The sequence below is a fragment of the Crocuta crocuta genome, unplaced genomic scaffold (genome assembly GCF_008692635.1).
Source record: "Crocuta crocuta isolate KB4526 unplaced genomic scaffold, BGI_CrCroc_1.0 scaffold318, whole genome shotgun sequence".
Taxonomy (NCBI): Eukaryota; Metazoa; Chordata; class Mammalia; order Carnivora; family Hyaenidae; genus Crocuta; species Crocuta crocuta.
This window is the reverse complement of record NW_027531425.1, coordinates 710211-732852: the sequence shown is the minus strand read 5'-3', so window position 1 is coordinate 732852 and position 22642 is coordinate 710211. Positions and strand designations below refer to the sequence as shown.

General features: G+C 48.3%; 1 protein-coding gene across 1 annotated transcript in view; it reads right to left on the bottom strand.

The window, feature by feature from the left end:
- Nucleotides 1–348: 348 nt before the first annotated feature.
- The window catches only part of PM20D1 (peptidase M20 domain containing 1), a 37248-nt gene continuing 14954 nt past the window's right edge, over nt 349–22642 (bottom strand). Inside the window, exons 2-14 of the mRNA XM_077772001.1 lie at nt 21476–21562; nt 19265–19497; nt 18765–18851; nt 17572–17705; nt 17155–17274; nt 16362–16437; nt 15930–15991; nt 15592–15670; nt 13436–13507; nt 7025–7193; nt 4509–4608; nt 2742–2866; nt 349–394 (exon numbers count right to left, since the gene is read on the bottom strand). Of these exons, the coding sequence (XP_077628127.1) occupies nt 2743–2866; nt 4509–4608; nt 7025–7193; nt 13436–13507; nt 15592–15670; nt 15930–15991; nt 16362–16437; nt 17155–17274; nt 17572–17705; nt 18765–18851; nt 19265–19497; nt 21476–21562 (1343 nt within the window). The 3' untranslated portion in view covers nt 349–394; nt 2742. The remainder of the gene's footprint in view (nt 395–2741; nt 2867–4508; nt 4609–7024; nt 7194–13435; nt 13508–15591; nt 15671–15929; nt 15992–16361; nt 16438–17154; nt 17275–17571; nt 17706–18764; nt 18852–19264; nt 19498–21475; nt 21563–22642) is intronic.

Genomic DNA, 22642 nt, shown 5'->3' with positions numbered 1-22642 from the left:
ATTTTTAGCAACCTGGGGCAACACCGAGGGACTCCAGCCAAAATGTACTCCTCTCCCATCCTCTTTGCTTATGAATATCTTGTCTTCCTTCCAACCTCAGGGAGTGAGGTACGAGTAAGAAGCTGGAGCAAAGTCTTGGTGGGGCATTCCTGTGATTGTCGCCGGGGCTCCTTCAAGGAGGGTTTGGTGGGTGGTAGATGGGTGCAGGTAGGGGTAGAGGAAAGTTCCAGATTCATTGCCCCTTCCAGAGTCTTAGGGTTCATGTTGTCCTGGTCTGGCCAGCATTTTCATTCTTTCCAGAAGTCTTCGGGGCCATAGGGCTGGAAGGTCTGCATTTTCAGAACCAGGATTTAGAGCAGTTCCCTCTTAAGGGTCTTCCTTCCCACTCCAGAGGCTGGAAAAGAATATCCTTTCTGACACTAGAAGAGAGTGGTGAGACCCAACGGGGACAAGGTCCCCTGTGCATTCTTCTCCCAATTGTCCTATGGGTTATTAAAGACCTAGCTGTCCCCAAACTCAAAGAAGGGAGAGGAGCCGAACTCAGAAGCTGGGGTGGGGGTGGTGAGGAGTGTTGGCAGATAGAGGGAGAGGTGTGAATAGAGTGAGGTCAGCCAGAGGAACATAGAAAGAGAGCTTGAGCTAAGAATCAAAGCCAATGGTAAAATAGCCTTTGTCCTTGAGATCTCCCTGGATCGGAATGAATGAGCTACACACCACAGGTTCTTGGGACGGGCAGTGTGGTATGACTGAAAAAGCACTGGACTTGGGGATTTCCATGGCTGCCCTTAAGAACTGTGTGATCTTGGGCAGATGACTTCTCTGAGTCTCAGTTTCCCTTTAGTACTATTAGCACAGGCTTTGGACTCAGAGAGACTCTGCTCCCAACACCTGCATGACCTTGGGCAAAGTACTTAACCTCTGAGTCTTAGTTGCCTCATCTGTAAAACAGGAGCAATAGCCCCTTGGGGCTGTTGTCAGGATTAAGTCAGATAATGGATGGGAAGTAGATTCCATCATTAATTTAGGATCATGGAAAAATGGTGCATTTGGGGCCAGGTGACATGGGTTTGAATCTGCCCCCAGCTAGCTGCGTAACCAGCCTGAGAACCAATTCCTGCTCTGTAAGAAGGGGCAATAATATTTTCTTCAGAAATAAGGTATAAGAGAGGGCTTTGTACAGCTCTGTACGGATGTGAAGGATTATTTCTGTTCTTCAGCTCACCCTCTAACAAAGGCTGAATAAGTACTGAATTGGCAAAAAAAAAAAAAAGAAAAAGAAAAAGAAAAAAAAGGAGGGTGAGGGAAGGAATGTGAATCTCAGGCGGAGTAGCAAAAAAGCTCAAAAAAAATCCTCACGCTGTGTTTCTAACACTTTCCATTAAGCCTAAACTTCAAGGGAGAGCTCACAGCCATGGGAAGGAGGTGAGGAATTGGGGGCTGGGAGTGTGAGGAGGGAAGAAGAGCCCACTGCTGTCAAACGCCAGGAACTGGCGTGAAAGGTCTTTGTCTGGGGGTGGGGAAAAATAGAGGGAGTCTCTCAAGTCCCCAGCTCCCTCTGCTTCTCGCTCTCTGACCCCAACTCCCTTGTGACCCACAAAACTCAGCTCCCGGCTCGGAGCCAAGAAATGCTGCCTCCCAGTGCCCCCTACCTGGCAGCTACTAAGCAGATTCAAATATGTTCAGGGTCGGACTCCAGAGAAAGAAGGCAGCAGCCCCACTGTTCCCTGAGGGAATGTAGCTTGCTCCTTCTCTGCCTGGAGCAGAGACCCTCAAGTCAGGCTCCTCCTCGTTCCCCCCGCCCCCTCCATGCCCTTCACCTCCCCTTTGACAGGTCAGAACCGGGACCAGAAGCCAGGGCCAGAGCCCTGCTGGTCTGGGCTCCACTGAGAGGCGGGATCGCGAGTGCCCTTCTCTCGGGAGCTCAGCAAATAGGAAGTGCCAGGGAATGTTTCCACAGATTAGTGCCTCCTGGGGTGAGGCAGCAGCAGGTGGTGGGAACAGAGCAAGGGAGGGAGCAAAGCCCAGGGAGCCCTTGGGAGGAGCCCAAGGACAGAGGCTTTCTTCTCTAGGCTCCAGCCTCCGGGACCAGGAGGCCCCCCTGCCTCAGTTCCACCCCTCAGCGACCACCGGATGCTGCATAGCTCACTTTATTTGACTAGTTGTTGTGGTGATGACAGCAGTGGTATCACAGCTTGACTAAGCTCTGTTCCAGATGTAGAATAAATTGGAGGGCAGGGGAAGGGAAGCAGGGGCAGGAGAGGAGAGACGAAGAGCCAGCTAAAAAATCCAAGGGAAGGTGGCGGCGAGAGAAAGGAAGTTACAGCCAAAAGAAAAATATAAGCAAAGGAGAAGGCAGCCTGGCAAGCATGCCCTAAATTAAACATTTCTAGAAGGTAAAGCCTGGTTGAGATTTTCCAAATCTGCATTCGTTAAGCCTGGCCTTAGTAAGGAGTGGTTAAATAACCAGCACAAGCCAGGCCAGGGAACTTCTAAGATAGGGACAAAAAGGCAGTTAAGTACTGGTCAGCCCAGGGAAGCAGATGCTCAGAGAAAGGGAGAAGCCAGATTTCGGCTGGCCCTTCCCTATTCCTTGGCCTGTTCTCTGGTGACTCCAGAGTGTGCAAGGCATGTGGGTGATTTATCATTACGTGGTTCTGACCCAAAGTTTCATCAACCTTAGCTGTGCCCTAGAGTTAGTCTTGGCTGAAGTCAGGCACCCCTAAACCAGCTGGCTCCCTGACCTCATAGTTCGTGCAGGTGAGGAACCGGCTCCTGGTCTGTGTCAGCATTCTGGATAAACTCAAAGATGAATTTCACCTGGGTCTCGTAGGCTTGGACTGAGATTTTCTCATTGATCCCGTGGATGCTGTGGGAGAGATTTAGGGGAAGAGAGGAGAAAGCCAAGTGCTGTAGCACAAGCATTATTACAGAGTACTCCCCGCCCCACATCCCCTGAAGCCACTGGCCTTTGACCCTCCAGGGTTAGGAAGTAGGCACGTGGGAGAGGCGATTTGTAAGGCGTGAGGTTTCATATGACACGAAGGTCATCTTTCCCGGGTCTGTGCCCATGGCACAGGATAAGGGGGGAAGAAAATAATAAAATCCTGGTGAGTTCAGAATCATTTCCTCCTCTAGAATCCATTTGATAGTTTCTCCTCTGTGGGGAAATTATCTTTTTAATTCTCTTCCTCTCAGGCTAGAGTCCTCTGGTCCCCACATTACTAGGGGCACAAAAGGAGACAGGGCAACTGCGCAGGGCACCTCTACTTCAACTAGGAACTTTCCATCAGATCTTGTGCCCACAACCTGCCTCCACACCACGCAACCACACCACACATGTAACCTCAAAGATAAAAGGAAATAAAGAGCAGCAACCTGTTGCTCTAAGTTAAAAAAAAAACAAAAACCAGGAAAGCTGTTCTTTTTTTTTTTTTTTTTCTAGGAGAGAGAGAGACAGCATGAGTGGGGGAGGGTCAGGGAGAGAGGGAGATACAGACTCTGAAACAGGCTCCAGGCTCTGAGCTGGCAGTCAGCACAGAGCCTGACGCGGGGCTCGAACCCACGAATCGCAAGATCATGACCTAAGCGAAAGTCGGACGCTTAACCGACTAAGCCACCCAGGCGCCCCCAGGAAAGCTGTTCTTAAGCTAGTATTCAAATACAGTATTTTCATTCTACTTGCAACGGGCTATAAAGTGGGGGGAAATCAGGTCCAGACATGGTAAGGAACAGAAAGGTAGATGGACTTCAACCCCCAACACCGCAAGACTAAAATTTTGCTAAAGAACCCACAAAGTAGTAATTCACACACAATAGTTAAAATTGATGATCATGTCTTAGATTCCTATGGCGTTTTCTTCTTCTTTTTTTAAATGTTTATTTGTTTACTTTGAGAGACAGAGAAAGAGAGAGGGGAGGGGCAGAGAGAAGAAGAAAGAGAACCCCAAGCAAGCTCTGGATTGTTAGCACAGAGCCTGATTTGGGTCTCAATCTTATGAACGCTGGGATCATGACCTGGGCTGAGACCAAGAGTCAGAAGCTTAAGTGACTGAGCCACCCGGGCGCCCCTCTAGTGTGTTTTCTTCGGAGAATTCAAAGCATGTGTCCACCTTTGATCACACATGGGTCTGTTTCACTGAATGGTAACTGAGAAGTCTGGGGAGTCTCCCATTCTGGGGAGAAAATGAAGTCCAGAGGGTAAGCACTCTCCCAAAGGGAAGAGGTGGAGGGTTTAAGACCCCAAGGCTCCTACTTCCACCAGATTCTTTCCAATCATCTGATTATCTCCATTCCAGAAAAACAGTGGCCAATTTCCACACATTCTGGGGAGTGGCAAGGCTCTGGCCATGAGGAAATTTGGCCAGTTGGGTTCTAGAATGTCTTCATTTTAGTTTGTGCAAACCCTAGCTTTCCCCTGTTCTGTGGGCTGGCAGGAGAATGGGGGTGGGGACAGGTCAGATGTAGCTCCTCTTTCCCCCTTGCTCTTCAGGCCTATTCCACTCACTCACCCCTTGATGCTCTGAGGATTCAGGTAGATGGGGTTGAACCGGTAGATGCCAGTGGTGAGGTTTGTATAGTGTCTGCTGTCTGTGTTGCCAATACAAATACCTGGACAGAGAAAATCAAGAGGAGTGAGGCTTAATGTGGACAATCAAGCCAAGATACTGGTGGGAGGTGGACTGGCTGGAAAATTAAGGCTGCTGGGCCAATAAGAACATCACCTGGGCCCTCCTGGGAGCCTGGTGCTATGAATTTCTGTCCTTCGGGCTACCCATTCTCAACACCTTCTAAGACACCATTTCAGCCAGAAGCATGGTGTCTCCTCCCAAGGCTGTTAGTGAGCTACCCCTTGAATGATCCAGAGCTAAGTGTCCTCTCTCCGTGATGACCAGGGAAGTTAACACCTGCGTTTTATACCCTTACCTGGGCTATTTTGGAAATCTAGATATCAGCTCTTTATTGCCTCAGCTCTCTCTCTCTCTCTTTTTTTTTTTTATAAATATTTTTATTTATTTCTAGGAGAGAGAGAGAGACAGTGCGAGCAGGGGAGGGTCAGAGAGAGAGGGAGACACAGAATCTGAAACAGGCTCCAGGCTCTGAGCTGGCAGTCAGCACAGAGCCCGATGTGGGGCTCGAACCCACGAACCGCGAGATCATGACCCAAGCGAAAGTCGGACGCTCAACCGACTAAGCCACCCAGGCGCCCCTGCCTCAGCTCTCTTTACACCACTCTAGATCAGAAATAAACACTGCCCTCAGGGAGTTTTACTGTTATAAAATGTAGTCCCCTTAAAGTAGAACATAATTTCCTGTTATTTTCATCCTCTGAAGGATGACTCTGTTTTCCAAGAGTCAAACATCAGGTTAGGGAAGTCCCAGGATGTTTGTTCTCCAGCGTCTTGCTCTCCTGAAGGTAGGAGCAGCTCACTCCCATCCAGCCAGGGCTGGGATTTGTCTCCAGGGAGAGTGTTCTCTGAGAAAAGAGCCCCTGAAGCACCCAGTGAAGAGTGGTGGGATGATCTGAGATGTTAGTTTGTGTTTTGTTCTATTTTCCACTTCTGGTTTCAAATGGGTAAATAGGCCCTTCAAACTCCTTGCTTTGGGGATTTCTACCAGTTGATGTCTGCTTATCTTTTTTTCCGGAAAAGCCTAACCCTGTTAATAGGATTGCGGTGGTTGCCCCAGAGGGGAGAGGGTAGTGTAGGGAGCTTTGAGAGCCAAGAGAGAAGAATTGGGGACTGTGAAGGCCAGAGTCCCTGGATGGTGGAGATCCAGGCTCTGCTCTGTTGCTGGAGTTTGAGGAGGAGGCAGACCTTGGAGGGGATGGTTGCCTGGTATGTTCAGGGAGATGGGGTCTTAGATTTAGAGTCAAAGATCTTACTCCCCGAACAGGCCAGGAATTCAGAGGGAATCTCCAACCTGAAGTGACCTTCTAGCTAGGCAATGGATGTCTCAGACGGAGACCCAAGGACCGATGACCACCCACCAAGGGACTCACATGCTATGTTGCTACATAAGACCTCGAGGCCGTGATTCCAAATGAGGGTGGTGGTGGGGAGCCTGGAGGTCTCAGTAATACCGGAGGTTGAATTTCCTGAGGAGTGGGGCTTACAGCTAGATTTAGGTTGATTAAAAAACAAGGCTGCCCTTTTCACACCTGAATTTATGGATGCAGAGTTTCACTGGACGCTCTTTATGGGCCCATGCCTAGCACAGAGGCATGTGCTTAGAAAGTGAGGGAATCCGTGATAAACCTAGATTAAAAAAAAAAAAAACAACTGGACACAGGTCTTAGCGTTATGGACCATCCTCACACCATGGACCAGAGATCCTCAAACTCTGGTCAGACACCACCTGGTCTCAGAATCTCCTGAGGGATTTGTTAAAACGGCAGATTCCAGTGTCCCCTCCAGATTTGGTTAGGCTGAATCTTTGGGAGAGGGTCCAGGTAATGCTTCACCTTAGTAAGTTTTCTAGGTAATCCTCTTCCACTGTTATAGTGGAGAACTACCATGTACCAAGCATAGATATGGAAGGTATGCTGGAAGACTAGGGAAGGGTCATAGAGACACTGCTGTCTGGGCTGGAAGAGGTGAAGGGGGTTAATGCAAATGGTATAGGTGGGGAGGCATTTCTGGGCTGCAGATTCTGAGCTCTGTTGCTGATCTGGCTATCCTTGGATAGATCAGAACCAGCCTAGGGGAAACTTGACCTCTTCTGTGGCTCCTCCAGGAGTAGGGTGGAGGTGGGGGTTTGGGCTGATCCTTTCCTCCATGCCAGAGTGGCTGGCCTAGGTTAAGCTAGGACCCAGGCATGACTGACCTAATTTATTGTTTCTGCTCTTTTCCTGTTTGCTTTCTGACTTCCACTCCAGAGGGGAAAATACAGTTCCAGTCCCATCACGAGGGGAAGTAGGCAGATGTTTCCAGGCTGAACAGCTGGGGTGGAGGTGGGGCAGTAGACATTAGATAGGAAACAGTTCCAGCCCCCACCTCCCTTTAGCCACAGCTGATGAAGTCATTACCTGGGGTAATAATGTTGACTTCTGGGAAGACAGACTGTATGGTCTGGCGGAGCAGCTGGTAGCCCAAGGCCCGATGGTCAGAGGGGCTGACAGGTAGGGGGTCAAAGGCACTCAACACATGGAACTGGACCCTGTTGTCAGCCACAGTGTTCTTGACGAGTTCTAGGACCTTGAGGGAGCAAACAAATGGGAGCTTGAGTTCTTATTGTCTGGTGTGCAAGTACTGTATGAATTGAAATAGTCCTGATTTGTCTCCAGCAAGGAAGAGCCTTGGAGTTTACAGAGGAGCTCATTTTAGCAATGGGACCTCCATTTTAGCTGACTGGATGTAGAAGATAGAAGAATTGGGTCTTTCTGGAAAGCAATCTACAATATGGTAGACTTAGGTTAAATGTTCAAGAGGCTTGCCTTACACCCATGAGGCAGCAGAAAATTGGAAAATCAGGAAATTGTGTGTCCTTCCTCTTGGACTGTGAGTCATGGGTTGGGTGGAATGTAGAAGAGACAGCAGAAAAGGGAACTCAACCATCTTGAGGCAGGGCAATAGATGTGATGACCTCACTTCAACCTGGGAGTCACAGACAGTTGAGGAAAAGGTCACACACTTTTCTTTCTCCTCTCTGGGCATCCCTGCTTCCTGTTTGTAACCAACTGCACTGGAGCCAGGAAGATGAGCTCAACACAGACAAAAAAGTCAGGAGTTGGGAGACTGGTATTCAAGTTTTCTCTTTGCTTCCTTTCCTCAGGAAGGAGCCTGAGGAAGCTCCTGGAGAATTCAGTCTGAAACAACTAGAGCTGAATCCAGCACAAGTCCTGGTCTCAGGCAGGACGTGGACCAGACCCTGAGGCTCAGGTCACATGGAACCTTGTGGGAATGGACCAGAAGGCTGGCTTAGGGTGGCCCCCAAGCCCGCCCCGCCTCACAGGGAAAGCCCCAGTACTAGCCTTAACTCATTTGATCAGTAATTGCTTTAGAACTGCTTCTGTCCTAGAAAGGGGGGTGTCCCATAGCTGAGAATCACCTGCATGGGGGACATTATCTCAAGGGTACTCCTTTTTGGGTCAGTGTCCCCTAGAAGTATGCTAGGAGCGGAGTCTGGAAAGGAAGTGAAGGTTCTTATTTCTGGGTTAGACACCACCATTGAGCCAACCCCAATTCTCCACTGTTGGATTAGTTGGAAGGAGGATGGACAACTCATTTATCCGAGCTTATTTTCGCTCTAGCACTTCTGTCTGAAATCCTCTAACATAAGAATTAGTGCATAGTCTTGATACATCCTCAACCAGCTGGGAGGCTCCCAGTCACCCCCTAATAGGTGGGTTGGGACTGTGCCTACTGCCCCTTGTCCCAAATTACTTGAAGATTCCTGGCCCCAGAAATTGAAGAGAGCACACAGGTGGGAGTCCCCCTCAGTGAGAGGCCACAAGAGCTCAAATTTGCTACTCAGTGCTAGGCCAGGTCATGACATAAGAGGAAGGGCTGTGTCTACCTCATTTGTGTGTTTCTAGTACCATCGCATAAAAGCATGCGATATTGTTGGATACCAGAAATTTTAAAGATATGAACCGGAAAAAAAAAAAAGTGGGGGCTGTCTCATGAAGTAACTTGTCCAGGGTTACACAGTTAGTATCGCTGGGCTGGGTATCTGAACCTTGTCTCTGACTTACAAGGATGATGATTTACTATCTCCAAAGCAAAGAGGTTTGAGGTGGTGTGGAGTAGGGCCAGAAAGAGGATGGTGTTCTTTTTTTTTTTTTAAGTTTATTTATTTATTTTTTTAGTACTCTCTAAATGCAATGCGGGGCTCTAACTCACAACCCTGAGATCAATAGTTGCAGGCTCTTCTAACTGAGCCAGCCAGGTGCCCCAGGAGGATGGATTCCTTAGTGGTATGGATTTTAAACCAGAATTTGAAGAAAGGATAGGAAACTGATGGAGGAGAAGCAAGAGATAGTCTGAGCCAGGAGAGGGGCATGCACAAAAATTGAGGAGTGACACCAAACTTTGTGCCATGGACAGCCACTTATAGCTGTGTGACCTTGGGCAAATGCCTTCACCTCTGTGCCATCTACATGCTCATCTGTTAACATCAGGATAACAGTAGCACTGACCTGGTAACTGTGATTACCACAAGGTACTTGTGACCACTCCTGGAATTAACATATGTAATATGCTTGGACCCGTTCCTGGCACACAGTAAGCACTCAATATGTGCTGGCTTCTATTTGCTTAGAATAGAGGGGCCACCCTGGGCAATAATCAGGGGTACAAGGAAGGGACTAACAGGAGGGATCCCCCAATGGTAAGAGGGACGTCAAAGGTTACTTTAGAGCATATTGGTCTCTCATTTCTCTCAGCTGCTACCGCCCTTACAGCATGTTCCCATACCACCAAGTTTTCCCTCTGTTTTATGTGTACATATGTTTTCCCCTCAAGGGAATGATAAATTTGTTGAAGGCAAGGACAAGGGATATCAACAAATTGTTAAGGTCTTTGGAGTCAGAGTTAGCAAGTCCAGCCTCCATCCTGCTGTAAAGCAAGGTCTCTCATTGACACCCATGAGATTATCATCCAGCCTGTGCTTGAATGGCAGAAAGCTCACCACCACCACGTGTTATAATCCATTCTGCCTTTGAGCAACTTGGTTATGAATATCTTCTTTTTTTCATGTTTATTTATTTTGGGGAGACAAAGGGAGAGAGAACTAGAGTGGGGGAGGGGCAGAGAGACAGGAGGACAGGGGATCTGAAGAGGGCTCTGTGCTGACAGCAGAGAGCCAGATGCAGGGCTCGAACTCACCAGCTGTGAGTTCATGACCTGAGCCAAAGTTGGTTGCTTAATGANTTTTTTTTAATGTCTATTTATTTTGAGAGAGAGAGAGAGAGAGAGCATGTGCACATGTGAGCACACATGTAGGGGAGGGGCAGAGAGAGAGAGTCCCTAGCAGGCTCCATGCCCAGTGCAGAGCCTGACACAGGGCTCAACCCCAGGAACTCTGAGATCATGATTTGAACCCAAATCAAGAATTGGATGCTTTACCTATTGAGTCACCCAGGCACCCCTGAATATCTTCTGTGCCCTTGCTGCCTGGATACTGTTCCCAGGTCTTTGTTCTATTTCAGGTCTCTGAGTAAATGTCACCTTGGAGGACTGGCTCTCTGTTCCATGCCCACTGCACAATCACTCTGGGACATATCATCACATGATTTTCTGTATGGTACTTACCACTTAAAGTATTTGATTACTTGCTTATTGCTGCCCCTTCCCTACTAGAGTTAAGCACCATCAGCACGGGAATCTTGGCTGTCTTTCTCATCATTTTCCCATGTGTTTACTCATAGCAGCCACTGAAAAAACACTTGGTGAAGGAAAGAAGAAAGGAAAGAATCTTCTATACAACACTCTAGATAGGTAGATGTCCGCTCTCTGAGAAACTCATTATCATCCAAAGTACCATATTCCCAAACTCTCCTTCAAGTGGGGGCTCCCTGAAACATCTCCCAGTAGACTTATTTTTACTCCTTGCGGCCCATTCAGCACAAACCTTCTACAGGGTAGCCTAGCACATTTCCGAAGACGGTTCCTCATAGACAGGTGCTGAAGACCCATCTACATTCACAACATGGGAGAACGCAGTTAGAGATGGAGGAAGAGGGCTCTGGGAACTATTTATGCTCCTGCCAGATCCAGCCCTAGGCGCTGCACCCTTGGCCTTCAGACCAGCACAGTGTCTGAGGACAGGACCTGATGCACAGAACCAGGGCATGAGGGGGAGAAAAGACCAGAACAAAAGGGTGCTGTGTGCTTTCCGGATGAGGGGAGCCTTTCCATTCCTCACCGGTCAGGTGGGCAGGATGGGCCCAGGGAGTCCAAGGATTTCATGAGACAGATTGGGAAGGAAGGGGACTATGGCGGGGGACTAGAGAGGAGAGGGAGTGCCACAATGTGGGGAGATGAAAGCCCTAGCTGGTGGAAAATCGCCCTTGGAAAGGGCATGGAGCTGGAATGAGGCTGGAAAAAAACTGGTTGAAAGAAGTTCAATGGGGGGAACTCAGTGATTTCCTGGCCCCATGATCCTCCAGGGAGAGGACAAAGGTTGGCACTTGATGAAAAGCAGCAGAGCCCAGGGCTCACCTCGGTCCCAGCTTCCCCTGAATGCTGGGTGACGCTGGGCAGGCCATCAATCCATTGCCCCCACCCCCCTGCAATGAGGGGTGTGCCTCCCACCCTGCATGAGGACAAAGAAAACTCTCAGGGTGAAGACCTTAGGGAGAAGGGACCATAGAAGTCCAAGTGTGGCTGAGCCTCCATAGCAGAGACTCAGGGAATACCACTTGCTCCTGCCCCTGTGGATTTCTGGAAGGTATCATTCATTTGACAGTTGTTGGGTTGTCTCTTGAGATTGTTTTTGGAAGGATTAGATTTGCCTTTTGAACTCTTTTTTTTTTTTTTTAGCTTAACCTGCCTTTTAAATAAGCTAGCCTTTCCAGTAGATGCCAAACATTCCGAATAATGTCTACTCACCCTTTATCTTTCAGCCCAAATGCTACCTCCCTGGGGAAGGCTTGCCTGACCCTATGCCAGGTCTGGCTCCGTGTTCTGTTCGCCAATAGCACCTGGGCCCTCTGCGTCAGCACACTCATCACAGCTTGCAATTATGCACTGATTTTAATAGTTGTTAAATTGATGTTTGTAGCAGGCCATTGCGAGGCTCTGTCCTCAATCCTCTTTACTTCTAATTTTACACATCCTTCCTGTGGGATTTTTTTGACCCCAGAGGTTTCATTTATGTTAGTAACACTCCAGCCTGTATCTCTAGTTCATTCTCTCTCCAGACCTGAGGTATTTATAATTGCCTATTTATAATTTATAAGCTTCTCAAACTTCTAAACCATTACATTTCTCTATGAACTTGCTCTGCTTCCTAAACTCTTGATCTTGGTTAAACGCATCAGCACCTGGCCAGCCCCCCAGGATACACACCTGGGAGCCACCCTGCCTTTCTGTCTCCCCGTACCCAGGACATACCACATTCTGCTGAGCTCATCTCCCACACCCTGGGCAGGTGCCCTTCTCCACCCCATCACCCCGGCTCAGTCCACTGCCTGAGATGCTGTAACGACTTCCCAACCATCTCTTCCTATTCTGCCACTTTCTCTGCATTGCCACCAGCACCAGCTCCCTAAAAGCATGGCTGGGGACATCACAGCCCTGTTGGAAGACCTCTCACAGTTCCCTCTGTCCACCAATTAGAGCCCCAAATCCTCAGCACGGTACGCTACAACTCCATTTTCACCACCTGCCACTTTTGCTCCATCTGGCCTCCTCTTTAGCCTTATGCTATTTTCACCTGACTCTGAATGCCTGGCTTCTACAAAGTGCTCTTTGTCCTTTCCATCACAGCTCAAGTTTCTAGCTGTCAGAAAAGACTTTCTTTTTTCTTTCTTTCTTTTTTTAATTTTTAATGTTTTATTTATTTCTGAGAGAGAGAGAGAGACAGCGGGGCAGGGGAGGGTCAGAGAGAGAGGGAGACACAGAATCTGAAGCAGGCTCCAGGCTCTGAGCTAGCAGTCAGCACAGAGCCTGACGCGGGGCTTGAGCCCATGAAGTGTGAAATCATGACCTGAGCCGAAGTCGGACACTTAACCGACTGAGGCACCCAGGCACCCCGGAAAAGCCTTTCTTGACCCACAAAGGTAGTGATAGTTCCCTTCCTTGCACTGGTCCTTCAGCTGGTCACCCCTAAGTGTTTTAATCGTCATCTGGTGTGGTGGTTCTGGAGCTAGACTGCTGGATGTGTAATCCTGGGCACGTCACTTACCTGCTGTTTTTTGTTTTTGTTTTTGTTTTTGAGAGAGAGAGAGAGGGCGCTAGTGAGCAAGGGGCAGAGAGAGAGGAAGAGAGAAAAATGGGGCTCACCTGAAGCGGGGCTCGAACTCACCCCATGCGGGAGTTGAACTCACAAACCGTGAGATCATGACCTGAGCCGAAGTCAGATGTTTCACCCACTAAGCCACCTAGGAGCCCACTTGCCTGCCTTTTTGATCTGTGCCTTAGTTTTCCCGTTAAAGAAGGATGATACAATTCCTACCTCATAGCAGATTTGTGGGCATTAAATGAGCACGTGTATACCTGAGAACAGTGCCACACCCAGAGCAAGCCCGCTAGATGTGTCTGCTGCCACTTGTTACCATTTATCAACATTCATCTCCTGCCCCCAGATGGCAAGTTTCCCCAAACCAGAGGCCTCCTATCCTAGCCAGATACCTGGAAGCCTTCAAAAAATGTTGATGCTATTGAAGAAGCCAACAGCTGTTGGTTGGCCAGCCCTGGGATTGCAGCTAAACCCCAATCCGGAGGACCACACCTCCCTGACACGGAGCCAGTTGTTGGGAACACAGGTTACGTACCTCCTGGACTGTCTGAGCAGGGTGAATCCGGAAGTTGATTATTGCCTGGGCCACTGAGGGGATGACATTTTCCTGGAGAGAGAACAAAAACCCTGGGCTGAGCCACATGTGTTCCTCTCCCAGGAAGGGCCAACTACCCCCAGTAGAGAAAAAGGAAGCTGATGTGATGGAAAGGTTCAGGGCTTCATTTTTGGTCAGGCCCCTGTTTTCTCTGGGATCTTAGCAAGTGGTAATGTTCAGAGCTAGAGACGTCTCTGCATGAGGTCAGACCTCCATGCTTCTTGCGCCTGGAGGGGGTCACAGAGAGCTGCTCAGGGCAAGACTTGTTTTCTGTGACCACCCGGACGTCTCTCTTCCGGCCCTGTGCGCGCCACTGGCAGTCTCGTGCATGTGCTCTCTTTCCCGGGGCACCCAGGACGTCCCCACAGCAGTTAGGGCTTACTCAGGACAGGGCACCCAGAGCCTCTGCAGACCCCCTCCATGGTGTGTTTGCTCCCCAAAGGGGATGATGAGGGTGATTTCCCACGTCTAATTGCAAAATTTGACTCTGTTCTCTGGCTGACCAGGAAGAACCCAGGACCAATTGGAGAAGAGAGCTAGACCCTGAGTGGATTTTTTCCTCAGAGGCCATGAGAGAACAGATTCCTCGACTCTGAACCTTTCTTTGAACTGGTTTGGTGCACAAAAGTACTGGACTAGGGACAGAAGAACTGGGTTGTTATAAATTAACTGTGTGATTTTGAATACTTGAAACCTATTGGTGCTTCTGTTTCCCAAATGGTGATTAGACCAATAGTACTATGAGGGCTGTGAAAAGGATCAAATGGAGTAACAAATGTGAAAGTGTTCTGGACAGATAAAAGTGGGATTCAAATGCAAGGACACAGTACTATTATTTCAGTGAACACTCTGAGGCAGCTGGTGAAGACAGCTCGGGTCTGGCGGACACACAGGACACTCTAGTCAGTTATGCCAGAAATTCACTAAGGCGCCATTCATTATGCTCAATGTGGGCCCCACATTACCAGAGCTCTACAAGGCCACACTGTGCGCAAAGGGAATGGCACTCCTTAACGCTGTGCTGGTCGTACTAGTAGTAACTGGAATGGTCTCACTTCTCTCAAGATCTCAGAAAGGTCTGGGTCCAGGCTAACCAGTGTGGCTGTGGCTGGCTTCCTTCCTTCCTTCCTTCCTTCCTTCCTTCCTTCCTTCCTTCCTTCTCTCTCTCTCCCTCCTTCCCTTTCCTTCTTTCATAGGCTTCATGCCCAGCACAGAGCCCAATGTGGAGCTTGAACTCACGACCCTGAGTTGAAGACCTGAGCTGAGATCAAGAGTTGGACGCTCAACTGACTGAGCCATCCACGAGTCCCGTGGCTTGGTCCTTTAGACGGAGATGCCCCTTAGTGGCTAATCCAACTGGAAGTAGACCAATTTGCCAAAAAGTAGCTCTTGGAAAAAAAACAATCTTTCAAAGTATTAATTCACTCAAAACTTATTTCTGTAAATTTTATAGAATTTATGTTTGCTAAGATTACCCATTATTTAGTGTATTTTGGGAAATGACAATATATACATTTTATGTGTTGTATATATCATGAATGTTATTATAGATTTTATAAATGGCAGGTGAGTTTCTCTCTTTCAACTCAGGGTAACACTAGGGGAAAAAACATCAGTTATTCATGAAATTTGTTAGATGGATAAATCTTCCAAAGTATAATGAAGAACAATTATAAGAGCCTTGATGGTACAAGGTAGAACATTTAGTTTACGTGACCAAAATGGTAGGTAAATATATAACATGTTGAATGAGTATAGCTCACAAAAATTAATTCACAAATAACCCTTCTTCACTCCAGTGTAATAATGGTTGCTTTTGAAGGGGTACAGACCCAAGGAGCCTGAGAGGGGCCATGGACACCCCCTAAAATACACATATATAAAATCTGACAATTTCAGAGTGTTAATGGACCTCAGCTAGAACACCTGCTCTTGAGGCTTATCCAACTGATACCATTGTACAAGTCAGCATTGGGCCTTCCTATTATTCAAACTGTAATCCGAGAGGGAAGAAGGAGACAGGAGACAAAGCCAAAGGGTAGAGGGGTGGGTGGGCAGTGAAGGCAAGGTATAGGGGAGGATCCAGGAGGCGTTACCTTGATTCCTGCATTGAACATGGTGACTGCTGTGGTGGTCCTGACCAGTGCATTGGTTATGTAATTCCTCTCTATTATCCTAAAGCAAGAGGGCGAAGGTTAGACATTAGGAAAACCATCTAATATGAAGAAAGAACAGGTTGAAGATCACCCACTTTCCTGAATCTTGGAGATCTTTAAGACTAAGAGGGACATCCTATGTATGAACTAGATGTAGCATCTGGTGGCTAAGGGATGATTAGTCAAGCCCAGTTAAGCCAAGGAGAGGGGACTGGGTAGGTTTGGTGGGGGCAGGGCGGCGGGGAGAGGATGAGAGAGAAGGAAAGGTAAAATTTTACCTGCTTACAAGGGGCCCAAATAGCCACAGGTTGCTCAAGATTATATTGGTAGGGAAGGGAAACTGCAAGGCAAAGAACCAAGTCAGCAGATCTTGAAGGGGTCAGCCTAACAGGGTCACTGTACCTGAGGCCTGGGTCTCTCCCTGCTTCATGTCTGCCTTGAGGGCCCTCAGTGGAAGCCTCAAGGATGGGTGGGAACCAGCTCCCAAAGGGTGCCTGCTTGTGTCAGGTCTTAGGGTCTCAGAGAAGCACTAAAGCCCTGGGACCAGGCCAGATCTTTAAGCCTTGGTTCAGCCTCTGGCTGAAAACAGGTGAGAGCGTGCAGAGAACTGGTCAGCAGTGGGCCCTTCTCTAACTCTAGAAGCTTCTTCTCTGCCACCCTTTCTTCCTCTTCCACAGATGACCAGGAGTATGGGAGGCTCCTTCTCCCACCTCAGAGGCCAGTTCCTGCAAGGTCGTTTTCAGCAGTCCGCTTCCAAACATGTTCGGCATTGGCGTCTGCTCCAGTCTGGAAGAGAAATGGGGTTCTCAAGGCTTCCCCAACCCAAGTCAAAGACCAGCGGTCGGAAGAGAAGGAGGGAGACAGGCTTTTCCAACAGGCCTGGCTAGGAGCGCTCCCACTCACTTTCCTATCACCCCCACCGACCCACCCATTTGGAGATCTCCGAGCACAAGTGGGACCACCTCTAGTCCATTGGAAGAAGCTGCCCCTGTCTACCAAGTCCAAGGACTTGTCACTCTCATGTCACCTACCACACCGAGGCGCAATTATCAGTCTCTGCTGTGACCTGTGATTTCCTTGAGGAAAGGGACTGTCTGTTTTTTCCACCACTGTATGCCCATCACTGGGCACAAAGCCTTAAACACTGCTAGATAATCAGTTACACACGTAACTGAATCAATATAGTTCTTCCCACTTTGCTAAGAAAACCCAGCTGGAGGTAAGCTCTCCTGTCACCAACGCTGGTGTGCTCACCTACAGCCACAGCCCTCCTATCCTGACCTGGCTTTGACTGGCCAGCTCTTGCTTGCAATATGGGTAAATCCTCCTCTGAACTCTACCCCCTGCCTGGCTACTGGTGGCTCTGTCCTTTCTGGGGCACCCATCGTAGCTTCTCAGCCCAGCTTCAGGCCAGGAAGCTTAGCCTCTTCAAACTCAAAGTTGGAAAAGTGTTGGGTCCTCCAGCCTGAGTCTGGCAAGGGAGCAGAGACAGGTGTTGCTTACCGGCTGACAGCAGCTGCGAGGATACCAATGCTTGTCTCCTTCGGAGGAGCTGAAGAGTGGCCTGGAGTCATGTTTACTTGCAGCATGAGATTAATTGCACCCTTCTCTGTGACTGCAATGCTGTAGGAGAGGATCAGAGAGGGCCCTCCTGATAATTCCTCCCACCTTGAATTATCCCATGGGCCCATTGGCTCATCTGCACAGTGGTTTGGTGGGTTAGGAGGTTGCCTTCATAGTTCTTTAAACAATCTACACTAGAGGAGAAAGGAAAGGGGGAGCCCAGAACTGGTTGAAGTTCAGGGCAAGAGCGGTAAAATAAAGAGTTGTTTTAGTATGGCCTACAGATGCCAGGCTGGGGTCATCTGAAATGGGATGAGAAACCTTCCAAGGTGGGGGGGGAAGGGGTACTTTACTCACAAGGCAAAGGGCTTCTTGAGGTTAGGAACGAAACCATCCAAGATGAAGCTACCCTCATCCACAATGAAGGCTAACTGGACACCCCTTGCCTGTAGCAGGGCTGAAATCTTCTGAGCCCCGTTGTGGCCTGAGACCTGTCGACATTAAACCCACACCCACAGTCCTCCTCAGCCAGACCTCCAATAGATAATGGAGACCCATCCAGCATTGCTAGGGCTTCCAGAACCTCCCTGCCCAGTCTCCTTCCTGTGGGGGAGGAGGGGCAAGGGCCCTACACAATCCTGCTTCACAGAATCCTGGAATGTCACAGCCCAAAGGGCCAAACTGCCCTCATTTCACAAATGAGGAGACTGGGACCCACAGAATGAAGTGACTAGCCCAAGGTCAAAGTAAGTGACATCACTGGAAATAAAACATTGATTCCTTGCTCCCTTTTGGTTCTCTTTCTGTCACACCAGTATTTCTCAGATGTCACTGATGGGACACCTGCCTCCCTCAGATCTCACCAGGGAGTCTGTTAGAAGTTCAGATCTATGCATATCACTAAATGAAAGGAGCCAACCGGAAAGACTACATATTATACGAGTCCAGCTATATGACATTCTGGAAAAAGGCAAGACTATGGAGACAGTAAAAGATCAGTGGTTTCCATGGGTTGGGGGAGGGAGGGATGAACAGGTGGAGCACAGAGGATTTTTAGGGCAGTGAAGCTACTCTGTAGGAGACTATCATGGGGGATACATGTCATTATCCAATTGTCCAAACCAACAGAATGTACATCAAGAGTAAATCCTAGTGTAAAGTAGGGCTTTGGGTAATTATGAGTTCTCAGTGTAGGTTCATCAATACCACTCTGGTGGGAATGTGGATAACGGAGGAGGCTGTGCATGCGTGTGAGTAGGTGATAAAGGGAAATCTGTAAACCTTCTCATTTTTGCTGTGAACCTAAAACTCTAAAATATACGAAGTTTTTAAATAACAAATGCCAATCTATGGCACAGGGCCTGGGAATCTGCATCTTGGTCAGGGGGTTTAGATCGTTTTGGCACCCAGAAACCCAGCGAAGTTAGCAAACCACCACACCAAATTCTGGAGACCCTACAGCTGGGAAGCAAGCTGGACTAGAGTTAAACAACCCCCTCCCCCTCCAAACAGGGGTCCTAGAGAGAGTTTATAGGGTAAGGGGGCTCTACCTCCTCATCATGGCCCAGAGCAATGAAGAAAGATCTTCGGGGGATGTAGTTTCTGATCAGCAGGAGCTCCAGGGCCTGCAGGGTTGCCTGGAGGGCAGAAGCACAATGGAAAAGGGAGTATCAGGGCATCGGTGATAGTCAGCTGCCTGCATCAGGGCCGGTGGCATCAGACAGGCTCTCTTTAAGGAGAACAAATTCAAGTGGTCGTGGGGGGTGGGACGTGAGGAAGCATAGCTCTGCGTGAAACATTTACCACCTGGAGGAAAGCATAAATGTGTCACTGTCAGAGCTACAAGGATCCCTGGAGATCAGGGATAATACTCTGGCCCTTGTTATTTCACAGTTGAGAAGTCAAGACCTAGAAAAGCATTGGCTAGAACCCAAGTCTCCTGGAGCCAAGATTTCTACCATAACCTCCTGCCTCCTGGGGGTCAGCTGAGAGCTTCACCATCCTGGGCAAATCCTTAGGGCCCCAAGGCGGAGGGAGCAAAGGGTTTCACCATTAAAGAGTTCTTGTTGTCCAGTGTGCCTCGGCCATGGATGAAGCCATCATGCTCCAATCCAGAGAATGGGGGCACCTCCCATCCTTCGTCTGGGGCGGGCACCACGTCACTGTGAGCCAGCAGCATGTAGGGCTGCAGGCTGGGGTCCGTGCCTTGGATGGTGAGCAGGTGACTGTACTCTCCTATGACTTCATGCTGGATAAAGCTGGTGTTGAAAACTGTAGGAAAGACTAGAGGCAAAGGGATGGAAAGCAGTGAGAGAGAAAGCCAGAGTTAACAATTTGCTTTGGGTTTTCTACCATTTGATAGAAAATGCCCACCCCTGTCCCTCTTTTTTAAAAACATGAGCGTCCTTTAGGAAGCCTCCTGGAGCAAATCAGTCTGATTTCTGATTTGCCGAGACAGTCTCTAAAATCCCTCTTCCTCATATTGTAATGTGCTAAGACCATGTAATAATGTGTACATCAAGATCCCATCATTATGACAGCTAAAAGGTCAAGATCTGGCTTGGTGAGACCTCTAACATGTTCTCTCAAGTATGTGCTAAAGGGCTATACAGATGGCTGGGATGTGTTTTATTTATTTATTTATTTTTGAGAGACAGAGAGAGAGAGCAAGCAAGGAAAGAGCAGAGAGAGGGAGGGAGACACAGAATCCGAAGCAGGTGTCAGGCTCTGGGCTGTCAGCATAGAACCCGAGATGGGGCTTGAACTCTCGAACTATGAGACCATAACTTGAACCGAAGTTAGATGCCTAACTGGCTGAGCCACCCAGGCGCCCCAGTTAAATTTTAAATATAGTAGTCTCTGGTATCCAAATTACTTGGGACCAAACATGACCTTTATATTACAAAAAAGGAGAAAGACCTTTTTTTTTCTTAAAAAAATAATATTCCTACTGTGCATGTCATATGGAGAGATTGTTCTGTCTGGCATTACAGCCAAAATTCTGCATGAGGGTGTGGATATTCTCAGGGTCAGTTACTCAGAGACTGGTAGAGAGGGGGCTACTTGTTGTACCTAGGCCAGCTCTTTCCACCCCCAGAAACTTGGGAGAAGCTGCTTTTTTATTGGGGAAGATTTAGGAAGAGGGTCTCACTACTCTCCATGAGGTTTTCACACAGGGGATGAGGAGTTCCAAGTCTCCTTTTTCTTCTTGACCCATCCTTTCTTCAGCCCGTTGGTGGTGGGAGTGAGGGCCTGATATGGTGGCTCAAAGCTGCTGACCGCCTCAAAGCTCAAAAATGGGGCAGTAAGGAATCCAAGAAAGGGCCTGGGTGGGTGGAGTAGGTACATAGGTGTGTAGGTGTGTGCGTGGAGGTAGGGGTGGGAGGCACATGGAGTGTAGTTCTGGAAAGTTGCACAGAAGAAGGAATTCCTAGTCTTACTAATTCCTTATGCTGTGCCTTTTATTTCCTTTCCTAGCCCTACCTCTTGATTGTGTCATATTTATTGACTGCTGCATATTTAGGGTAAAGATCGAGAGAGTTAAAACTCCAACCCAACAGCTACGTGTCCTAGCTTTTCAAAGACCAAATAAATTAGAAAAATTTTTTTTCTTTCATTTTAATGTTTATTTATATTTGATAGAACGAGAGTGGGGGAGGAATAGAGAGAGGGGGAGGGAGACACAGAATCTGAAGCAGGCTCCAGGCTCTGAGCTGTCAGTACAGAGCCCCATGTGGGGCTTGAACTCATGAGCCGTGAGATCATGACCTGAACTGAAGTTGGACTGTCAACTGACTGAGCCACCCAGGTGCCCTAATAAGGCTTTTTAAAAATATTTATTTTGAGAAATAGAGACAGCGCTAGCAGGGGAGGGGCAGAGACAAAAGGAGAGACAGAAAGAATCCCAAACAGACCCTGTGCTTCCAGCACAGAGCCCAACATGGGCTTGAACTCAGAAACTGTGAGATCATGGCCTGAGCCTAAATCAAGAGTCAGGCGTTTAACCAACTGAGCCACCCAGGGACCTCTTCAAAGGCCAAATAAATCTATAGTCTCTACTCTGCTCCCATTCTGACTCTTGGAGACTCTCTGTTCCTCCCCATGGTGTATAAATTCAAAATAGGCCCACAGAATTTGGCTGTCCTCTGGTCAGTAACAGAAGAAGCTTCTTTATCACCTTGTAAAAGAATCATGTCTCCAGGGCTACTGGTCTCCTCTCCCCCCGCCCCACCCCCACCCCGTTCCACAGCTTGTGGCTGACCTGAACGAATGTATTCTCCAAACTTGGCCAGGGCTGTTGTGTTAATCTTCTTGGGGCTGAAAGACACTGTGGGAATCTGGATGGCACCTGTCAGGATGAGGCAGTTGAGAGATGGAATATTACAGATGAAAACAACCTTTGGTTTTCCCACGGCCCTCTGGGCATAGAAAGTTCTTTTGCATTCATGAACTTATTATGGAGGGCAGAACAATCCTATAAGGTGGGCACTGCTATTTTCCCTAATTTGAAGGTGGGAAAATAAGCTTAGAGGCGTTAGGTGAGCTGCTCAGGACTGTCCTGAGCCAAGCAGCAGAACTGAGATTTAAACCCAGGTGGTTTGTGTTTGTTCAGGTTAATACAATTCTTAGAAGAAGATAAAGTTCACGATGGGGGTTGGGGAGGTGGACAAGAATAGATCTGGGACCCTAACCCTAAGTAGGAAGCTGCTATAAATTGCTTTGAAGTCTCACAAGTCTCACTCTGCCTCTGAAACCAGCATACCTTTGATGAACCAGAGGAGCCCACTACTCTGGGTCACTACACAGATGAGCAAGGTTGCTCCTCAGGGACTGGTTCATCCAGTCTCACTGATCTCTCAGCCAAGGCCAGCTTTTTGGGGCACATGATGCCTGGGAAGTGGTAGATTTATAGGCTCTCAAACAAACTCCTCAGTCCTAAATAATCTCATCCACTTTACCCAGATAATTTATCGAATTGTCATTAGGCTTATCCTTTTGAGCCATGAAGGCTTTAGACTGTAGAGTTCCATTTTTGCAGGCAAACAGCAATGGGAGGAGAAACACAATAAATTATAAGGATGTTTCAATAGATATCCCAACACACAGTGAGAAGAGCAAATGCACCTAGGCAGTGTATTTGTCAAGGGAAGGCCTGTGAAAGACAAACTGATTTCTTGGGAGAAGTGAAATGATTCATTTTCAGAAGTATCAAATAAAAGCTGTGCTGTCCAGTTAACAACAGGTTTACAACCTATTGGGAACATGTATGAACGTCCCCAAACCCCACAACGGGGTCCCAAACCCTTAGACACTTCACTTCCTGGTTCTTCTTCCCCTCTCCATTTCACGGGCTTTGTAATGAGCATGCGCCAAAGAACTGAAGTCTCTGTGTCACCTCAAGGAATGTACATTTGTCCCAGACTACTTT